General features: G+C 36.9%; 1 protein-coding gene across 2 annotated transcripts in view; it reads right to left on the bottom strand.

Annotated features, from left to right (window-relative positions):
• Positions 1-18,888, bottom strand: part of WDR19 (WD repeat domain 19) — a 40,562-nt gene that overhangs the window by 21,292 nt on the left and 382 nt on the right. For both annotated transcript variants that reach the window (XR_010439823.1, XM_064710279.1), the window contains exons 2-20: positions 17,641-17,732; positions 17,491-17,556; positions 15,877-16,002; positions 13,896-14,011; positions 13,190-13,305; positions 12,777-12,857; positions 12,301-12,413; positions 10,874-11,047; positions 9,595-9,665; positions 8,291-8,463; positions 8,066-8,180; positions 7,220-7,326; positions 6,690-6,812; positions 5,285-5,434; positions 4,615-4,762; positions 3,795-3,999; positions 3,066-3,225; positions 2,356-2,466; positions 631-740 (exon numbers count right to left, since the gene is read on the bottom strand). Coding sequence is in view for 1 of the 2 variants with exons in the window: in XM_064710279.1 (XP_064566349.1) it covers positions 631-740; positions 2,356-2,466; positions 3,066-3,225; positions 3,795-3,999; positions 4,615-4,762; positions 5,285-5,434; positions 6,690-6,812; positions 7,220-7,326; positions 8,066-8,180; positions 8,291-8,463; positions 9,595-9,665; positions 10,874-11,047; positions 12,301-12,413; positions 12,777-12,857; positions 13,190-13,305; positions 13,896-14,011; positions 15,877-16,002; positions 17,491-17,556; positions 17,641-17,732 (2,357 nt within the window). In the remaining variant the exon portion in view is untranslated. The remainder of the gene's footprint in view (positions 1-630; positions 741-2,355; positions 2,467-3,065; positions 3,226-3,794; positions 4,000-4,614; positions 4,763-5,284; positions 5,435-6,689; positions 6,813-7,219; positions 7,327-8,065; positions 8,181-8,290; positions 8,464-9,594; positions 9,666-10,873; positions 11,048-12,300; positions 12,414-12,776; positions 12,858-13,189; positions 13,306-13,895; positions 14,012-15,876; positions 16,003-17,490; positions 17,557-17,640; positions 17,733-18,888) is intronic.

Raw genomic sequence — 18,888 nt, 5'->3', positions numbered from 1 at the left:
TCTGAATGCCAGGTGTACTGCCAAGGGAAGGGAGTTGTCTACAAACTATTAACAGGTAAGTTTTTCCTCTTGACTTAGATTTTAAACAGACCAGGCATCATCTGGGAAGAATTAACTATTAAATAGACTTTAAAATCATGTCAAATCATGTCTTGTCAAATGATATCATGTGTTCTGTCTTTTCAGGGATTGGTAGCCTTGAAATTTGACACACCCCTGCCTAAATGATTTAAGAAAATAAAGGCTTATAGATATTTAAAGAAAGACAGGCAAAAGACATGGCTTTCATCCAATGCAAGAAGTGTTAAATAATTGTGACTTTCTCTATTTTCCAAGCACATGCCTGCACCAAAGTGTTTATTTAGTAGATGATGCATATAGTATATAGTGGATCTACCAGAGGCAAAGAACCTACATATGCCAGAATTAGTGAAAAGGAACTATGATTTACTAACATGTCTCTAGCATGAAAGATTCCTTGCAAAACTACTCTTCCTCATACTAGAGCTGTAAGACCTCACTGAATTGTCTCTTAGCAATGCAGTCATCTGAAATATCTTAGTTCTGTGTTCTACTGAGCTTGAGTATTGGTTTACTATTGTTACACTACAACCTTACAGGAGAACTTACATGAATTCAAGCTGCACTGCATATTCCTTTGATATGAAAGGGATCTGGTCCAGGGCCAGGCGCTTAGCCAGTTGCAGTGCTTTGTCCCAGTGCTGCAAGTCTTTCCGCATCTATTAACAAACAACAGTAACACTGTCTGAAGCAAGTATCAAATCTGGACTTCTATTCTGAACTTTAAATTATTCTAAATACAAATATTGAGCTAATATTCTACAAAGATTCAGGCAATTTGAGAGATGTTCACCCTGAAGGATGGTCTGTTAGGTTGACCCTGGAAATGACAGGCCTGTCAGTCTCACTTCAGCGCCTGGTAAAATTATGGAGAAGATTATTCTGGGAGCTATTGAAAAACACTGCAAGGACAACACACTCATTGGTCACAGCCAGCACAACTTCATGAGAACAAAGTCCTGCTTGACAAACTTAATTTCCTTTTATTAGAAGGTAACCCACTTAGCTGATCAAGGACAGTCAATTGATGTAATCTTTTTGGCTTTCAGTAAAGCTTTGAATGCAGTCTCATAGAGTTTGTAAAATGTCCAGCCCACAGCTGTATAAACACATCAGGGGATGGGTGAGCAACTGGGTCATGAGACAGACACAAAGGGTTATAGTGAATGGGGAGACATCAGACTGGGGACCTGCCACTAGTGGGGTCCCACAGGGCTCCATTTTCAGTCCTGTGCTCTTCAACATCTTCATAAATGACTTGGACACAGGACCCAAAGGTATAATAAATAAATTTGATGATGACACTAAATTGGAAAGAGCTTTTGACTCCCTCAAAGGCAGGGAGGCTCTGCAGAGAAACCTTCCCAAATTAGAGGACTGGGCACTCCCCAGCTGTGAAGTTTAACAAGGGGCAGTGCTGGACTCTGCACATGGGACAAAGCAAGTCTGGAAGTACAAACAGCCTGGGGAATGAGATACTGGAAAGGAACCAGGGGGTCCTGGTCCATGACAAGTTGAACATGAGCCAGCAGTGCCCTGGGAGCCAGGAGGGACAACCCTGTCCTGGGGGGCATCAGGCACAGCATGGCCAGCCAGGCAAGGGAGGGGATTGTCCTGCTCTGCTCTGGGCTGGGGCAGCCTCATCTTGAATATTGTGTGCAGTTTGGGCACCACAATATAAGAAGGCTCTAAAGCTGTTAGAGAGTGTCCAAAGGTGGCCTGCAAAGATGGTGAAGGGCCTTGAGAGGAAGCCATATGAGAAGTGGCTGAGGTCACTTGGTCTGTTCAGCCTGGAGGAGACTGAGGGGAGATCTTGTCACAGTCTACAACTCCCTTGTGAGGGGAAGATGAGGGGCAGACATTGATCTCTTCTCTGTGGTGCCCAGATACAGGATCCAAGGGAACAGCCTGAAGCTGTGTCAGGGCAGTTTTACATTGGATACCATTCAAGAAAAGGTTCTTCACCCAGAGGGTGGCTGGGCACTGAACAGGCTCCCCAGGGCAGCGGTCACAGCACCGAGCCTGACAGAGTTCCAGAAGCGTTTGGACAATGCTCTCAGGCACAAGGTGTGACCCTTGGGGTTCTCCTGTGTAGGGCCAGGAGTTGGACTCAATGCTCCTTGTGGTTCCCTTCTAAATCAGGACAGTCTATGATTCCAGTCACACAATGGCAAGATCAAAACCATAAAAGGACAAAATTATCAGAAAGTAAAATGCTCCAGCATTACTCTGGAAACAAAACCAGCAGAAAATATACACATCTTAAATGAATACCTCAAGAGCAGCAATAGGACAGGAGGATGCCAGATACAAATCCTGAGCCAGATTAAAATCACTAGTAAACATTGCAAGATGTCCTGCTAAAAGGTTGTGGTCTTCTATTCCCTGTAGAAAGACATAATAGGTGCAGAAGCAGTTCAAAAGAAAATAAATACTGTATAAATAACATAAGCTTGTAAGAAAAATAAAGCAAAATAGTAAAACTAAATATCCTTACATTTTACAATGATGTGTATTGGATTCTACAAACCAGAAAAAGCCCTCATGTGCCACTACAGCTAACACTGTCTAAAATCAGCAATTTGCAGAAGTATAATTTTAAGGTACTATTTCACTTTTAGATGTACAGATGCAATCTGGTTTTATTTTGGAATTTTTTTAATAGCAGTCTTCAACATTTTCTAAAAAATAACAAAAGGAAATAAGAGCCTCCCAGTGCCTGAGACATGAATACATTCTGCTGTTCTCAAGCAAATGCAGAAAGAAATACTGTGCATTACAGTAGAGACTGCAACACTCCAAGAGAAACCCAAGCACAGTCTGTAGTTTGGACACTTTATCCTCTATATCCCTTGAAAGCAACTCAACTTCTGTTTGAACAAAAACAACCCTTTCCCCCCCCCCAAAAAAAAACCCCAAGAATTCAGCAATTCTTAAAGAGGAATTAAATTACCATATTTCCTAGGTAAGACTTTATATTTTACCTTTACTTGCTCTAGTGACATCACCATCCCAGCATTACCAGATGTTCGATAAACACGGATTGCAAAATCCACCTCCATATGATGCAAGCAAGCTTTGGCCAGCTCATTCCAACAGGACTGGTCATTCAGAAGCCTGCAAATCTCCCATGCTTCAGAAAACCTATAGAAGATAAAACACATTTACAACTATTTTAATTTCAGGTATTACTCATACTCAAAACTACCTCTCAACATTTTTTTCTCTCTGTTAGAGAAAACACAAAGACTTTTACTTCTAAACCATGGAGAGGGAGATGTATCAGGAAGAATGGAAAAATACAAATGTGTTCCTTACAGTTCTATTTCTCCTGTTTCTACCACACTTTTTTAGGAAACCATCTGCTTTCCCTACTCCGGCATTCTTTCCATTATATTAATTTTGCATTGCTTCATTACAGTGGGAGGAGAGTACAACAGAAGCATCCTCAGCCAGTTTTGGCAGAGTCACTGTCACAAAATCCCAAATAAGTCTTGAAAAAAGTTATTTTAGGTTTTTACTTGACAGTGAAAAAAACTCCCAACCATCACTGGGTCATTTACTTTGCTTGGTCTGGAGAGCTATGTGAACTCACAGATCAATCTGATTTATCAAAATTCAGCAGGATACTTTAAAATCACCAGGATATGATATATTGAACTATAAGCACAGAAGAAAACAATTTATACAATATAACTAAAATGCAGATGTACCTTTTCAACATTAGAGTCTGAGTAAGCATTTGTCTCAGCATATCGGGTCCAAAGTCTTTCAAATTGCCAAGGAAACCATGAGTACTTAAATAGATACTGTTTGTTTTCCCACTTGGAGTCTGACAAGTTAATTCTCCATTGTACAACAACAAAGGTTTATGGGAATAGGGGACTTCCGTGCCACCTGCCAAAATAATCTTTGATCCTAGATTCAAAGATCAGGAAGAAAAAAAAAGATGTATTGTAAAAATTTTTACATGGTAATAAGTATAGCAAGCAGCTGAAAACATGTATATTTGCAGGACATTAATTCAGGGTCTGTAATTCTGGCAGTCAGAAGCAAGTACACAAGCACACATCTTTCAGTAAATACTATATACACAGAACGTAAAGCTTCTAAACCAGTAAGGTCCTTTTCCAAATGTTGGTAAGTAAATTTCAATTTTTCTCTCTTGCACATATAGAAATGGCTACGTTTACAACTTTAACACTTTTAATGAATACAAGTTTTGTGACCCTGATCCTGAGATTTTTCTCATGAATGTTTCAACATACAACTGAAGCACATGTGTAACTTTCAGATGAAATATGATAATAGCAAGAAGCTTATGGAGTTGACACCAAAATGCCTTGAAGCCTTATAGAGAAACCTGCAAAGTAACTAGTTTTCTATACATAAGCTGCACTTCAAATCTTCTGTAGTACTACTTATTTCTATATGTATTTTATTTAAGACAAATGAAGATTCAGAACATGTTTTACTTTATTAACTAAAATAGTACAATCTTTAAGAACAAGCTTTTTAAAGAGCTTATGGTACCTTGAATGGTATCCTTGTGAAAAACGTAAGTGTATACTTTATCATCATCAAAAGCAACAAAAACACCTTTATCCATTGGCCAGTTTTCCCACAGGATTCCTTTAATGGTTGGTGAGAAGTCTGGAATCTCATATACTCTATCATTTACCTACATATAATGCAAAAGTAAAATTACTACTAAGTGACTAAGGTGAGAAACAAAATATTCATCCCAGCTGTGATTAAAAATTTTAAACATAACATAAGTAGTGTAGAAATATGAAAATTGTTTTAAGAAAAATTTCCTTATAAGCAGTGATTCTGAATAACACAAGAATTTAAATTTGAAGTGGAGAAAATGCACATTATATAAAGGATATTTACTATTTTTTAAAAAAAGGTATGGAGAAGGGCAGTGAAGCTGGGTAAATTATCTGTATTTAAATACACAAACACATACATTTTTGAAAATTACAGATCAGGAATTTAGTATAATGAAATTGTCCTGATCTAGCATGACAGATTTTATTTCCTTACATTACCATTAAATTATCTTTAAGTTTCCTTGCCAATTTCTTCTATCACCATACATGCTGGAGTGCCAAAATATTCTTCATTTTCCAACAAAAACACTGTATAGTTGAAGAGCCTGCTTGTACATGTATTCTATTGGTATCCCACACTAACTTACTGGACAATAGACAAAGCCATCACTTTTGTCATCTATGAAAGCCATTCTGGTTCCATTGGGATCTGGAAAAACCTTTCTCACACTGACAGGATGTCGATATTCATTCACAAACTGCCAGTCTTCAATGAAGAAATAATTAATAACTCCAGTCTAACGAGAAATAATAGAAAATGTTAATAATTACATCAGTAAGTGGCAAGCAGGTAATTAATTTGGCTGTAGTGTTTTCCATCTTAGAGTAGCGAGTGTTCAAAAAAAGTACTTCTAAGTGGGTTTTTTTGCTTCATTCTCAAACCCTGTTTTGGGTAAGACAGGAAAAACTTTTGGGGAAAAAGGAAGGATTTGGGAGGTTTGAGGGGGTTTCTGTTGGTTCTGATATTTATCTCCCTCTGCTTTGTGGAGACATCGGTGCAGTTCTCCAAACAAATGAAATGTCTGCCTCATTGCTGAGAGAAGCCTAACCTTCAAAAAAAGCTGTAAAATTTGCTTCCATGGAAGAACCACACATTCTTAAGAAGAGAGACATCTAACTCAGGGAATAAAAGCAATCAAATTGATTTGTAATTAAAGGTATATTAAAAAAATGTGGCCTTTGACTTCAGTGGTAGTATTTGCACACATCAAATTGATCAGTTGCAAATTTAGTACTTCAAATTTACCAGTACCAGTTTAGGTGCTGAGGAGGTGGGAAAGGCCTCATCTGCTACAAAATCACCCAAGTTATTAAATCAGTTATTAAACCAGGTCAGTACATCAGCTGATATCACAGAGAGCATGATACTACAATGCCAAACGTGTCCTGTATTACTAGTGCCAGAAAATATTAAAAGGACAAAAAACTACCCTCATACATAAAAAACTCCAGAAAAATCAATAAGCATGCCCACATCCCTTTTCAGTGCCCTCCTTAATTCCTATCCTTGTTGAAACACATAAAAAAAATTGTCTTTTGATGAAGGCTTCAGTAGCAAATGAAGGCTTTCATTTATGCTAAGACATTTGTATACATCAGTACCTTTTTGTCCACATTTTTCACATCACCACCTAAATCAACAAATTTGCAAGGGAAGTGCTATGTTTTTACCTATATCTGGAAGACATTTTGATTGCCAATCCTCTCACTAATGCAATAGAATTAAGTTCTGCTATTAAAAGCAATGTTTTGCAACAAACACGAGTAAAAGCACAACTTAACCTTCCTGCCAATGCATGTCCTATAAATGCAACAGTAAAGGAAGCTGGGTGCAATTTTGACTGTATTTGCTCAAAGTTCTTGTATAGAATAATCCACTCTAAAAGTTCACAGATGCACTTTTTGTTTTGCTAAAGGCATGAGAAGTAATCAAAAAATTCCAACATAAATATACTCCATTTAAAAAGATCTTCTGAAGTAAGTAATACTCACATCTGTACCATATATGAGGAAGTCACTAGTTAAAGCATGGCACAAAATTCGGTATTTATCGTCATCTGCTGGGAAAAGTCGAGTTTCTCGTTCTTCCTGAGCACCCAAACCCTCACTTTCTATCTAAATATAAAGAACAGAATGAACTGAAAATCTCCACTGTTAACAATAGGCTATCATAGTGTTGCTTTTATCAAACTGTAAGAAAATTAGATGGAAAAAAACTTGCATGTGCATCTCTTAAGAACCCAGCATCTGCTTCTGCCACATTACCAGAGACCTTTAAAATAAAACTTGGTAAATAGCTGACAAGAAAATGTTTTTCTTCACCTGTAGGTTGTATTTCTAAGTCTACAGAAACTCAGCTCTATATTTTACTTAGTCAACAAAACTGTTCTGGAGAATTTCTAATATTTACCTCCATTAACTGAACATCATTCCATTTTATTTAATTTTTAATATTACATTAACTTGCTCAGCTTATCAACTCATTAGGTAACATTGGCAATCCAAATTGCCAGAGCTCTTACCATATGCAGCTGGACTTTACCCTCAAAGAGAGCAGCAGCATAATCAGAATTAAGGTGCATACTTGCTACTGTCCCCAGGTATTCCATATCTTTAAGCTTTTTTACATCTAAAGGATTCAAACAGAAAAGATAAGGTAAAAATATTATGATTTTGTACAGGTCTTCACTTAACTAAACTTGCTGTTGAGTAAGGAGATGTGAAAATCTCACAACTAAGCAGAGAGGGGACAAGTCACACATAAAGAGACTTTCCTCTTGGCAGTCAGAGACCTGGTTAGAAACTACAAGAGAAACTCTTTTCCTATGCAACTTTGACTAGTATTGTTACAGTTTTATTTAATTTACTGTCACTGAAAAAAAGGGATGCTTAGAAAAACATGAAAGTTTGAAATCCACCATCTAAAATTTGGACATAGCACAACCAACTGTTCCTTATCCCATACAAACAACATGAAGATCTGCCAAACTGAAAATTTAAACTCTCTGATCATAGTTCCTAGGTACTTTGCCCAACTTAGTACTTTAAAACACAGATATATAATATCAAAAGCCTGAAGTCCTTAACTGATTTACAAGATGATGTGAAAAAAACAAGTAAGCAACAGTCTACATTTCATGACCAATACCTCACATCTCAAATAAGAAGTTTTATTTCTATTATTTACAATGTCTTGCCATAACTGCTTCAGCCTGTGAAAATTACTATCCCATCCTGGCAGGACCGTTGGCAATTCAAGGTTTTATTGTACAATGTGGAATGTCCAGAACTGCTAAACACAATACTAAAATAATAAAATAAAATATAGAGTGCTGCATTAGTTTTAAGAGAACTAAATTTATGCTTACTATTCTCTCCAAGTGCATAAAACCAAGCCCGGTTGTTCATTCCTACAGCCAAATGATAAACACCAATAGCAACAAAACTGGGCTCTACTTCGACAGAGACTGTCACTGGTAACTCCTGTAAGAAAACAAAACAAAATAAAACAAATTTCATTTTTCATTTACAACACTTTTAAGGCTTACTTTAATTACATCTACATGAGGTTTAAAAGGAAGAGGTTATCATACGCTTTCCACATGATTTGCTATGGTGACTTCAAGCAGAGAAGTGAGGTATGCAATCCGTGTACTGCAAGCATCTCCAAGGATTGGAAGCTTTGTCAAGAAAACATGGAGGGATCCTCTTCGTGTAGATACTGCCAACAGCTGTCCATCATCTGTCCAAGCCATCTGATCTACACCTAAAATATTCACAAGTTTTTAAAAAAGTTCTTTCTGTACAGTTCTTTCTGTAACTACTGTAACCAACAAGCAGTTATTTTGCTCTAAACTGTGAAAACTGTAGGAATTAATAGCTAGAATATATATACTAATGCTAACCTATTAATATAATTCCAAGATGAATTAGAATCACTCAACTCAAACACATAATTAACTAATACAGTGTTTTCCTGAGAGTGAAGACTTGACAGAATCACAGAATGATCTGATCTGGAAAGGACCTTAAAGGCCATGTAGGTGCAACCCACCTTCACTAGACCAGATTACAGATCTGTTACAAAACTGATCAACATCCTTCCTCTTGTCAACACTGAAAAGAGCACATTCAGTTCAGGCAGCACATTCAAAGTGATCCATAATACTGGAAGCAGCTGAGCAGAATTCAGTCTTACTCCCCTTACTGCCAAATCAGTAAGCACTAAACACAGAACTGCTGTTTGTTCCTCAGTGTCTGAAAATGCCATTAGAAAAAACATACTCCAACTGGCTAATACTAATATTCCAAGGGAGACAGAGAAGTGTTGTGCTGAAAATATCCTAGATTTCTTAAAAAGAAAAAAAAATTAAAAGGAAGTTTTCTACAAATAAAAATGCTGGAGGCAACCATCTACTTTACAATAACTGAAGCATTTACAAACACTACATGAGGAGACAAGGGTGGAAACTCACTACTCAAGAAAATGGTTTTGTAACACTGTTCTGGAAGCCACAGGCACAAGTCCTGCACATCAGGACAAGAACAGTGTTAGAACAAGACATATCGAAAAGCACCAAAAAAAATCATGGAAAGAAGCAGAAACCAGTTAAGTGTATTATTGTAATGATCTGAATACATTGTAATACTGATTCAAAACTGCACAACACTAATTGACCAAATGTTTTGAGAGCTGTACTTCTCTACACTTTGAATAGGTAAAATATGCTCCCATACCTAATAAATACAAGTTGGGAAAGCAGGAGTTTTTGAAAAATTCTATATTTAAACAGTTTTTCCAACAGCAGTACTTATACTTTAAGAGCAGAGACACTGTCAAAATTCCAGTTTACTTAATTTGTAAAATTTTCTATCCCCATGGAGAAAGTTAACATACCTTTGTTTTCATCATCCAAGTTTATTATGGCATACATTTCTCTCATGTCAGTCAGATCATGGATTTTGATGCTAAAACAAAAATGAAGAGTCAGTCATTCCCACCAATCCAAATCTCAGTAATCATTAACTGGAAGAAACACAGTCCAATCAAGACAGCCTAACTGAGCAAAAAGTAGAACACGGATGCAAAATGTCTTCAATTTCCTAAAAACAACAGATTATTATCCATCACTGTAAATAGTGTATCACTACATGACAGAACAAAAATATTTGCTCAGAGAACTAAAATTTGAGGAAAAGGCACAAATCCAATTTGAAAGAATAGAAGGTTAGGGAACATAGATTGTTATTCCCTTTTGATCTGTTATAGCATTTTAGTTTTAAAAGACATTACTGATGGACACACAGGGCTTGAAACATGGATGCAAAAAATACTTTCAATTCTCCTGCATATAAAAGGGAGAGAGTGAGAGTTTACTTATGCTATCACATCACTCAATGCAAGTTAAACCACTGAAAGAAATAACCCTTATTGCACCATAGCTCAAGTGCTTGAAGTTTCACCATGTTTTGCTCACAGTGAAACCACTCTTGATGTACAAGTGTCATAAATCAGCAGTTGGTCCTACACAGAGCTGAGAACAGAGAGAACTGTTTGACTCCTCTACTCTGACATAAGTCCTCTTTTGCTGAAGAATTCAGATACCACAGAATCAGGGATTAGTAGATAAGGAACTAAAGGAGCTCTTCTATCATATGCACAAAACATTTTGGAAAAACTCCAGTGTATTTAATTCCAGTTATTTAATTCCTTAATTGCTCACACTTTTCAACTTTTGTGTAGACTGCAGGTAAGACTGAACACTGGAGAGGAGGATATCAGGTATCAACATTTTCACTGCAGATTTAAATTAATTTTTCTCCTGTTGTTAAACAGATGTTTATGTTCAATCAATAAATCTCAGTAAAGAAGTTTGGACTATCTTGTTGCCAAGCAACATAACAGAAAAAAAATTGATCAAAAGGAAAAATACATACAAAAGTTTCTTTCTTTTTCTGTTTTCAATTAATGATATTAATTACAGTTGCAGAGATTTTTGTCAACAATAGCTTCTCCTAGCTCTAGGCAGAGCAGCAGTTCCATACAGCCACTAATCTTATCTTTTCTAAATTCACTTCTCAGGGAGCCTTGAAGGCTTAGGAAGCAGAGTGTGAATGTCCATTAGCTCCAGTCCTGAGAGATGAATTCTACTCTTTATATATGAACTATCACTTACCAATTGTCCCCACATGATGCAGCTTTGTTTAATGACTGTGATATAGCAATGCTGCTAAGATTATCCTTATGATTATGAGCTTGAAAGACTTCTTGTCCTATTTCACGAATGTGTGTAGAAATGACTACAAAATACCCTTGTGAGAAACCAATCATAATGTAGCCATCACCATACCTGTTACAAAAAAGTAACATTTTAGAAAAGAGATCTATTAATGCAATATGCAAAAAGCATTTTCTTTCAGACTGCTGGGGTACAGTCAATGCCTCCCAGTAACAGAAAAGAATAAACAAATTATGGGTATTTATATATATCATGTTGAACCATATAATATAAAATAGGTTAAGGGAAAACTATCAAAGGTCCCTGAAGGACAGAATCATGCCTGTGCCCAGATGCCTTGTAAGTTATCTTTATTGTCTCCTGTTTGTTATAATGCCACTTTATTTTCAGTAACTGTACACCTGGCAGTGATGCCAGGATAAAGATTTCTGGTTTCCTCATTGAAATAAGCATACAAGAAGATGGCAACTTTCATTTCAAGGTTCTGGCCTATGTGGTCCCATCAAAGCCATGTTAAAACAATAATGCCAGTCACTGTGCCCTTAAGGGCACTGCAAACACAGTGGAAGTACCAAAGCAACAAATTTGTGAATATTCTGTTTACTTTTCATAGTATCAAGCAGAAATGATGAGGTTAAGGCACAAATAGTTACAGCATGTAAAGATTAATTCAAACAATATCTCATTAGCTCAATTGCAAGAAAAATCCCTGCAAGGGAAGCAGCCCAGGTACACCTTGTTACACATGGTCATAAATTAAGAAGCATATAGCTTCAGAATTTTTAGCGCTGCAGTATAAAGGGATGTCAATTCCATGTTGACTGAACAGGCATTAAAAGACAAGCTGTAATGATTCAAAGACACAGAAACAGCACAGCTACGTTTTTGGTACAGATCTGAAACTTCTAGCTTCGGTTTTCTTCATAGAAGCATTACCAATGGTATTGCACAAAAAGAAGGCTACAAGAACTTTGCACAGCTTTGCAAACCAACAAACTAGCTGAAGGACACAACTCTACCCCTGGCTCTTCCACCAGTTACTCATCCAAACAGAAAACAACCCATAAACCCGTGAGTTTATTCATCTGTCACGACAGCAACATACTTTTGTTTAAAGCTGGGCAGACCAACAGTGATTCTGTTGAAAGAGACTGTTTTACAGCTATTGAACCACTGAGTAGAACAGTTAGAAAATGTAGACTACCTTGTGTTCAGAAAAGAATTACTGAAAAGTCTACAATGCAGCCAACAAAAATCCAGTCTGAGCATGGGATAGATGATTTTGTTTCCAGCATTTATCAGAACTACATGGAAAATCTCAACTTCTTAATACTAGAATAATTAATTAAGAAAGTTTTGCTCACCATTTGTAGCTTACAATACTGCCATAAGGCTGCTGAAATTTCAGATCAATTGGGTTATCAGGATCATTCAAATTAAAAAGGAAGAGAGTCTTCTTGCCAACCACTACACTGACCTGCCAATGAATGAAAAGAAAAATTAACATGACAAGAATGGCATTACTTTAAGGCCCTATATTTTCACTAGAAGATGAGATCTAGGAATTTGAATAATCCTTAAGAGACCCATGGATCTGAATTCTGAATCTTCATCAACAGCAGAAGAGATTTTCAGGACATTCCCCTTCGTAAGCCAGTGGTTCACAAATCTAAATGCAAGCTCAGCAGAATACACTCTCAAATCTTTACAATCTCAAATTCAAGACTTTCCCCTACAGCAGTCAGCTCCATTTCCTCAGAAGAAAAGGCAGCAGGTCACATGGAGTTATCCTGTTAGATTATTCCCACTCGAGCTACAGTATTTTGTGGTGACTTCTTACTGTGCTTTCCCTGGTTGATACTCTGTCATCAGTCTTCATAACTGAGAACTGCATGTCACTGGGATCTGAGCTGACTGAGGTCTGCAAGAAAGAAGTGCAGATTGAGAAATCAACAGTTAACGCAGCCCATGCTGATGATAAATAATGGCATTACTCCTGCCACGTATAATTTTGCATAAGGACAGACAGGGAAAGTTACTACTGCATTTAGTATCAAAATCAAGAAAATCACTGGGAGAAGACATGACCTCAGTTTAGGTCTTAATGACATGTTGGCATAAAATGAACACTGAAAAAAGAAAAAGCTCCTGGTCCTTGAAAGCCCTGGGATTCAAAATGCACAAGCTCCCATGGGTCCCAGCTTTCTTGGCAACAAGTACATCTTAAAATCAAATGTCCATTATAAATACTACCTGTCTTATAGTATCCCCCTCCTGATTGCTTATAGTAATCATTCTATCTTCACCTCCCAAAGCAAGGAGGTTTTCAGTACTCCAACAGCCACAAGTAATCCTCTTGGTGTGTTTACCTGAGAAAGAAAAAAAACCCATGCAACACAAATCAAACACAACAACAACAACAAAAAATCTGTGATGGAAATATACACCCTTCAGCCAGTCACTCAAACACAGAATGTCAGAATGTGAAACAACCTGTCAGAGCAAGAGCCTTTTTTAAAAAATCTGCTCTCAGATGAAAATCTTTTGACTTTATATGAAACAGCACAGCCCTTGTTCTTACATTTATTTGCATCACATTTCTGGGGAATGTGCTACATCCTTCACCTTTATGCCCAGAGGTACTCTAAGAAGGTAAGAAAGAGTAACTTAGCAAATGAACAATCACACAATTCCTTGGCAAGAAAGGTAACACAAGTCCCCCAGGAGGCAGTAAGGCAGTGTTAGGTATTTGTGTATACATACATATATATATATATATATATATATAAGTTAGTATTCTCTCAAAATACTCTCCTGAGTACACCAAAGTAGAAGGTGCAAGTTGAGTGTGACCACATTTTTTACCTGCATGTTTATATAGAGAACTGGAAAGGAAACTATGTATATTAGCAAAATTCCACTTTCACATGTGCCAGAGCAGTTTCAAAGCAGTCCATACCAAGGACAGAAATCTTGCGGGAAGTCTGACGGTTATATATGAGTAAGTTTCCCTTTGTTGTTCCAACAGCAAGTAAAGCTCCTACTCGAGACCATAACAAGAAAGACATTGCATCCCTAAAACAAAGAAAAAATTTACTTTGTATAGTAGAGATTCCTTTCATGTGTTCACATATTCAAACATTTTGCAAAATAAATTTTGCATTTGTCTTTAATTTCTATGAGTCATACAGACCAACGAGAACTTTCAAATTAAGGAAATGTTCTCGACCAATATCAGAATTATCTAAGGATGCGGAAGATAGTAAAAGTAATAAAAAATTGTATGAGGTAATGTAGCATGACTTGTACTTGAAAATGGGTCTGCAAACATCAAAAGTCTTAGATGGAATCACTGGTTATTTTCCAGTCGCTTTTTGTATTGTTTTTTTGTTTGTTCTTCAATAACCCAATGCATTTAGCCAACTCAAAAGTGAGTAGGTCTGGTTCTAGTCAATGTAATAAAGAAGTTAGAAAGATCTATTTTAACTTAAAGTTTCAGATAGAGCAAGACCTATTTTGGTGTACAACTAAGGCTATGCAGATATTATATATCATGTTAAAAAAACAAGAGCCTCTTAAGCAAAAAAAACTGTAAACCAAAATTTTCTAATTAGTGCAGTCCCTCCCAACTTTTTAAGTTTCACTCTAGGCATGCAATAGAAATTTGAAATATTGACAGGTGAAATGCCCTCCAATATATTTGGTTTGCATATAAGGATGCTTTTCTAATTTCAAAAAGGGAAGGATATCAGAAAAGCCTCATTATCACACTGTTTATGTCCTGGTGCTTATTCTGCTTAAGCAATAACACCATGACAAAAAAAAGGATCAGGGACTTACATAGATATATATTGCTCCAACAAGACTGCCTCCAGTAAGCAATTTAGCTCCAGTGTTAGAGAGAAAGATCATGAAGGAATTGCAATGAACTGCAGACTCCATTCTGTTAAGTACCTTCTATGTTCCTTTTTGCTTGCATACTGGCAGGCTACTCTTCTCCCCATAGTATTTGCTCAAACTTGAGCAACAGACCATATCTGTTCATTCCCTCAATATAATATATGTATAACACACATCTTAACAAACACAGGAAAGAGTTGTTTCCACTCTCTCTCCTACAGGAAGAATGTTTATGTAGACTGCAAGAGTTTAGTGAAATAGACTCAAAGAAGTCACAAATTTAATTGTTAAACCAACCTTACCTATTAACCCAATGCTTGATGGTTATGCAGACCCCAGAAGAGTCTAAAGTTTATGGCCAAATTCAGAAAGGTAAGGCTGTGAACCTTAGATATCTCCTTTCATCTTAAACTACTCTACTTTGTGAATAGCATTTTAGCCCCCTTATTAATCTAAGGGGAAAAAAAATTCTTAGCACCACTGATATCAGTTCCCTCACTTTTAAGCTCCCTTTAGCTGGTGTGAAAGACTTAGGAGAAAGAGTAGCAAGTGCAGATACATGAAAAATTCACCCATCCTTGTTGCTACAGCAAAGGTGAAACATTGAAGAGAAGTGCCCTAGAGACAATTGCACTGCTGACACTCAAAAAATAAACAAACACCCTGCAACCCCCAAAATCCCCATCCATAACAAACACTTCAAAACCAGCAAATTATATATTTTATATAAAAATATAACTTTAAAAATATAATATTTTTAATTAAAATATAATCTAAAAATAAAATATATAATAAATTTTAAAATATAATTTTAAATTAAAATATAATATTTTAAAACATAGTTTTTATAAAGCTTATAATAAAATACATATTTTTATTTATATTAAAATAATTTAGCAATGAACTGTAGCATATTAGTTTAATTAGTATATATATTATGAGGACTCCAATAAAAAGATGATCTTGAAATATAGCCTCCACATCAACAAGTTGCAATGGTAAAACTCTTTAAAAATCCACATTAAAACAAAATTTCTTACCTCATGCCACTGTCTACCTGGCTTGTTTTGTTTGTGATTGCATCCCACAGAAATATGGTGCTAGATTTGTCTGTGATTATTGCTAAAGTATCTCCATCCTTATCCCAGTCCATAGCAACGCAGTTACTGAAGAAAAAAAAATCACTAGGAATGTCAAAATGTGTTTGTAAGCGTACAGAAACAGCCAGAACTATGCAACTGAGTCCCTATTTTTCCCTTCTCTTCCCCTGCAAACCCAGATTGGAGATTTATCTGTAAACTATTTCTACAGCAACCCCACTCTTATTCAAATCTCACTGATGACAGGGGCTGAGAGGAAGGTCATAAAAAACACTGCTACCTGTGTTCTGGTACTTGGAATACGGTCACCTTGATTTTCAAGAGACACTGAAAGTCCTCTGTAAGGTTGTGGTTTGTTAGAGGCCATTCAGAGTTGGGATTACTTTTCTGATAACACATCTCTGATTCCACACAGCTTTCCTCATTTTGGACAATTTTCTGGAGAGAATGTGAATTTATCACACATTGTGCAAACACTGCACAGAAAGAGCTGGGCCATGGATATTACCAAGCAGAAGAGACTGACACAGCCAGGCCACATTATGAACAACACCTACCCTGAACAGCCAGGTGTGATGGTCAGTGAAAAACATGTGAGTCTGGTAAAGACTATGAGAATTGCATCTCCTGGTTTGGTGCAAGGTGCAATTACCACAAACTACAAAGACTGGATTTCTAGACTTTTTGGGGAACTGAGTGATTCTGGCTCATATTAATCAATGACACAGGGCTATGTAAGTGATGATTTGGAAATTAAAGTTATACTCTTGACTAGAGGTTTCAGCCTTAAAGACCATGGGAGTTTTGCCTTGACTAAGGGGTCTATCTTAATTGAAATTCATCAGGTAGTTAGAAATAAAATTAAAAATTGCCATGATGATTAAGAACAGTTAAAGTGCTAAGAACAGATGAACAGTACACAAATGAAAATAACATGAGGTATTAATGGTGCCCAATAAAAAAGTATTTATTGAGCAAATCAACATGATGACCCAATGTCACACCATTTTTCCCTAAGGAGGCTTCCCCTGGTTCATATCCAGCCTGTTCCTATGGTCTCACTACCTTTTAAGAAGTTCAATATATCTTCCCAAAGTGCATAAGCTTTTAGATTTAATCTGAAAAAATCCACTTTGTAAACTTCCATACCACTCTCTGATGTGAACCAGAGTGTGATAAGCTGGGAAAAAAGTATCATCCTGATCTAAAGCAACAATGCCAATGTGTACAGTTCTGCCACTGATGTAAACACAAGCACTAAACCAAAGAAGTACCTTTCCTCAGCAAAGCCATGGTAACAAATTGTTAGAAAATCAACAACAGCAAGAATGCAAGGATATATTGCACACAACCTCATTATGAGCCTTCTTATTGTGATAGGTCTTTTTTTTTTTTACATTTTAATTACATAATTTGTCTTCTCTGCCAGGTATGTTCACCAGAGATAGTATATCATCCTACAAATTCCTCCCATTGTCTAAGCACCTCACCAGAAGAGAAGCATTTTTAAAGAAAACAACAATGAAAATAATTTAAACCTATCTTAGGACGTACCCTGGCAGGTTGATGTCATTTCTCTTCTGACCATGACGATCAAAAATTTTCACAGAACGATCACCTCTAAAAAAGATTAATATATAGAATAATTCCCTTTCTTTATCAGCAATTTTGATGGACAAATGCAATGAATAGTTGCAGTCTTACCCTATTACAGCAAGAAAATTTCCTAAAGTTTTCTGCCAAGCAAACTGCACAGGAGAACCAGACCAAGCTTTTTCATACAGAGTGAATACTTGCTGGAGGAAAAAAAAGAAAAAAAAATAGGAAATGATACATCTTAAAATCATCATATATCAGAATACTACAACTGCCTAGCATGTTAGTAACTGAGTACTCTGGAGGTAACCCCCTCTCCACCACAAACAGCTTCTGTGTGATTCCAATGCACTGAAGTAGCAAAATCCCAGATAAACGTTCTTTCAATTTGAGTGGAAAAAATGGAAGTTTCTGCTGCTGGGTGTTCGCATAGAACTGCAGCTCTATTAATAATAAACTATTATTTTTGCCTCTTAGTAACAAGAAAAAAAATTGCATGAGACTCTCCCCTTCTAGTTCAAAGACCACATGGTTAATAGTTCTCTAAATTTAATGGAAAAGTGTGGGACCAGAAAGCATCCTTGGTTTGTAAACACTGAAGGCTCAACATTCACTCTTTTAGAGACAGGTAATATTTTTGTTACTCTGAATTGCTGGGTCTTAAAAGCTAAGATCTCAAACCAACACACTACAGAAAGAGATTCTGACTTCCAAAGGAGAAAATTTCTGAATGTCCTTTTCCTTTCATAGCCCCCACAGATATTTTTCTGTAACCTGGGTCTAAGATAAAGCCCACAAGTCTGCTCCATAGCTGGCTATCGTGACTTATATCCCTACGTGTCATAAGATAAACACCAACCCCTGCAGTCCACCAAGTGCCTGTGAGGTCTGCTCGTCTGCCACAGGTTCGTATCCCTTCTTTTGGGTCAATGTAAACTGAGGCATTCTACACACTGAATCTGCATTCTGCACACAAAACCAGCAAAAACACAGCCACCACATGCCACACTCATAAACGACATCTGACAATGACGTTTGATTTTGAAAAATAATTTAAGGAGGAGGGCCACCAAGATGCTTTGAGGGATGAAACATCTCTCCATGTATGAAGAAAGGCTGAGAGACCTGGGCTTGCTCAGCCTGGAGAAGCGAAGGCTTTGGCGTGACCTGTGGGCTTTCAGTACCTGAAGAAACATACAAGATGGGGAGGGCCTATATAAAGGCATGCAAACACAGAACAGGAGAAAATGGCTTCAAACTGAGAGAGCAGTTTGGATTAGTTACTAAGAGGTTGCTGTGACGGTGGAAAGGCACTGGCACAGGTTTCCCGCAGAAGTTGTGGACACCTCATCTGTG

The sequence above is a fragment of the Zonotrichia leucophrys genome, chromosome 4, assembly GCF_028769735.1.
Source record: "Zonotrichia leucophrys gambelii isolate GWCS_2022_RI chromosome 4, RI_Zleu_2.0, whole genome shotgun sequence".
Classification (NCBI taxonomy): Eukaryota; Metazoa; Chordata; class Aves; order Passeriformes; family Passerellidae; genus Zonotrichia; species Zonotrichia leucophrys.
This window is presented reverse-complemented; position numbering and strand designations above follow the sequence as displayed.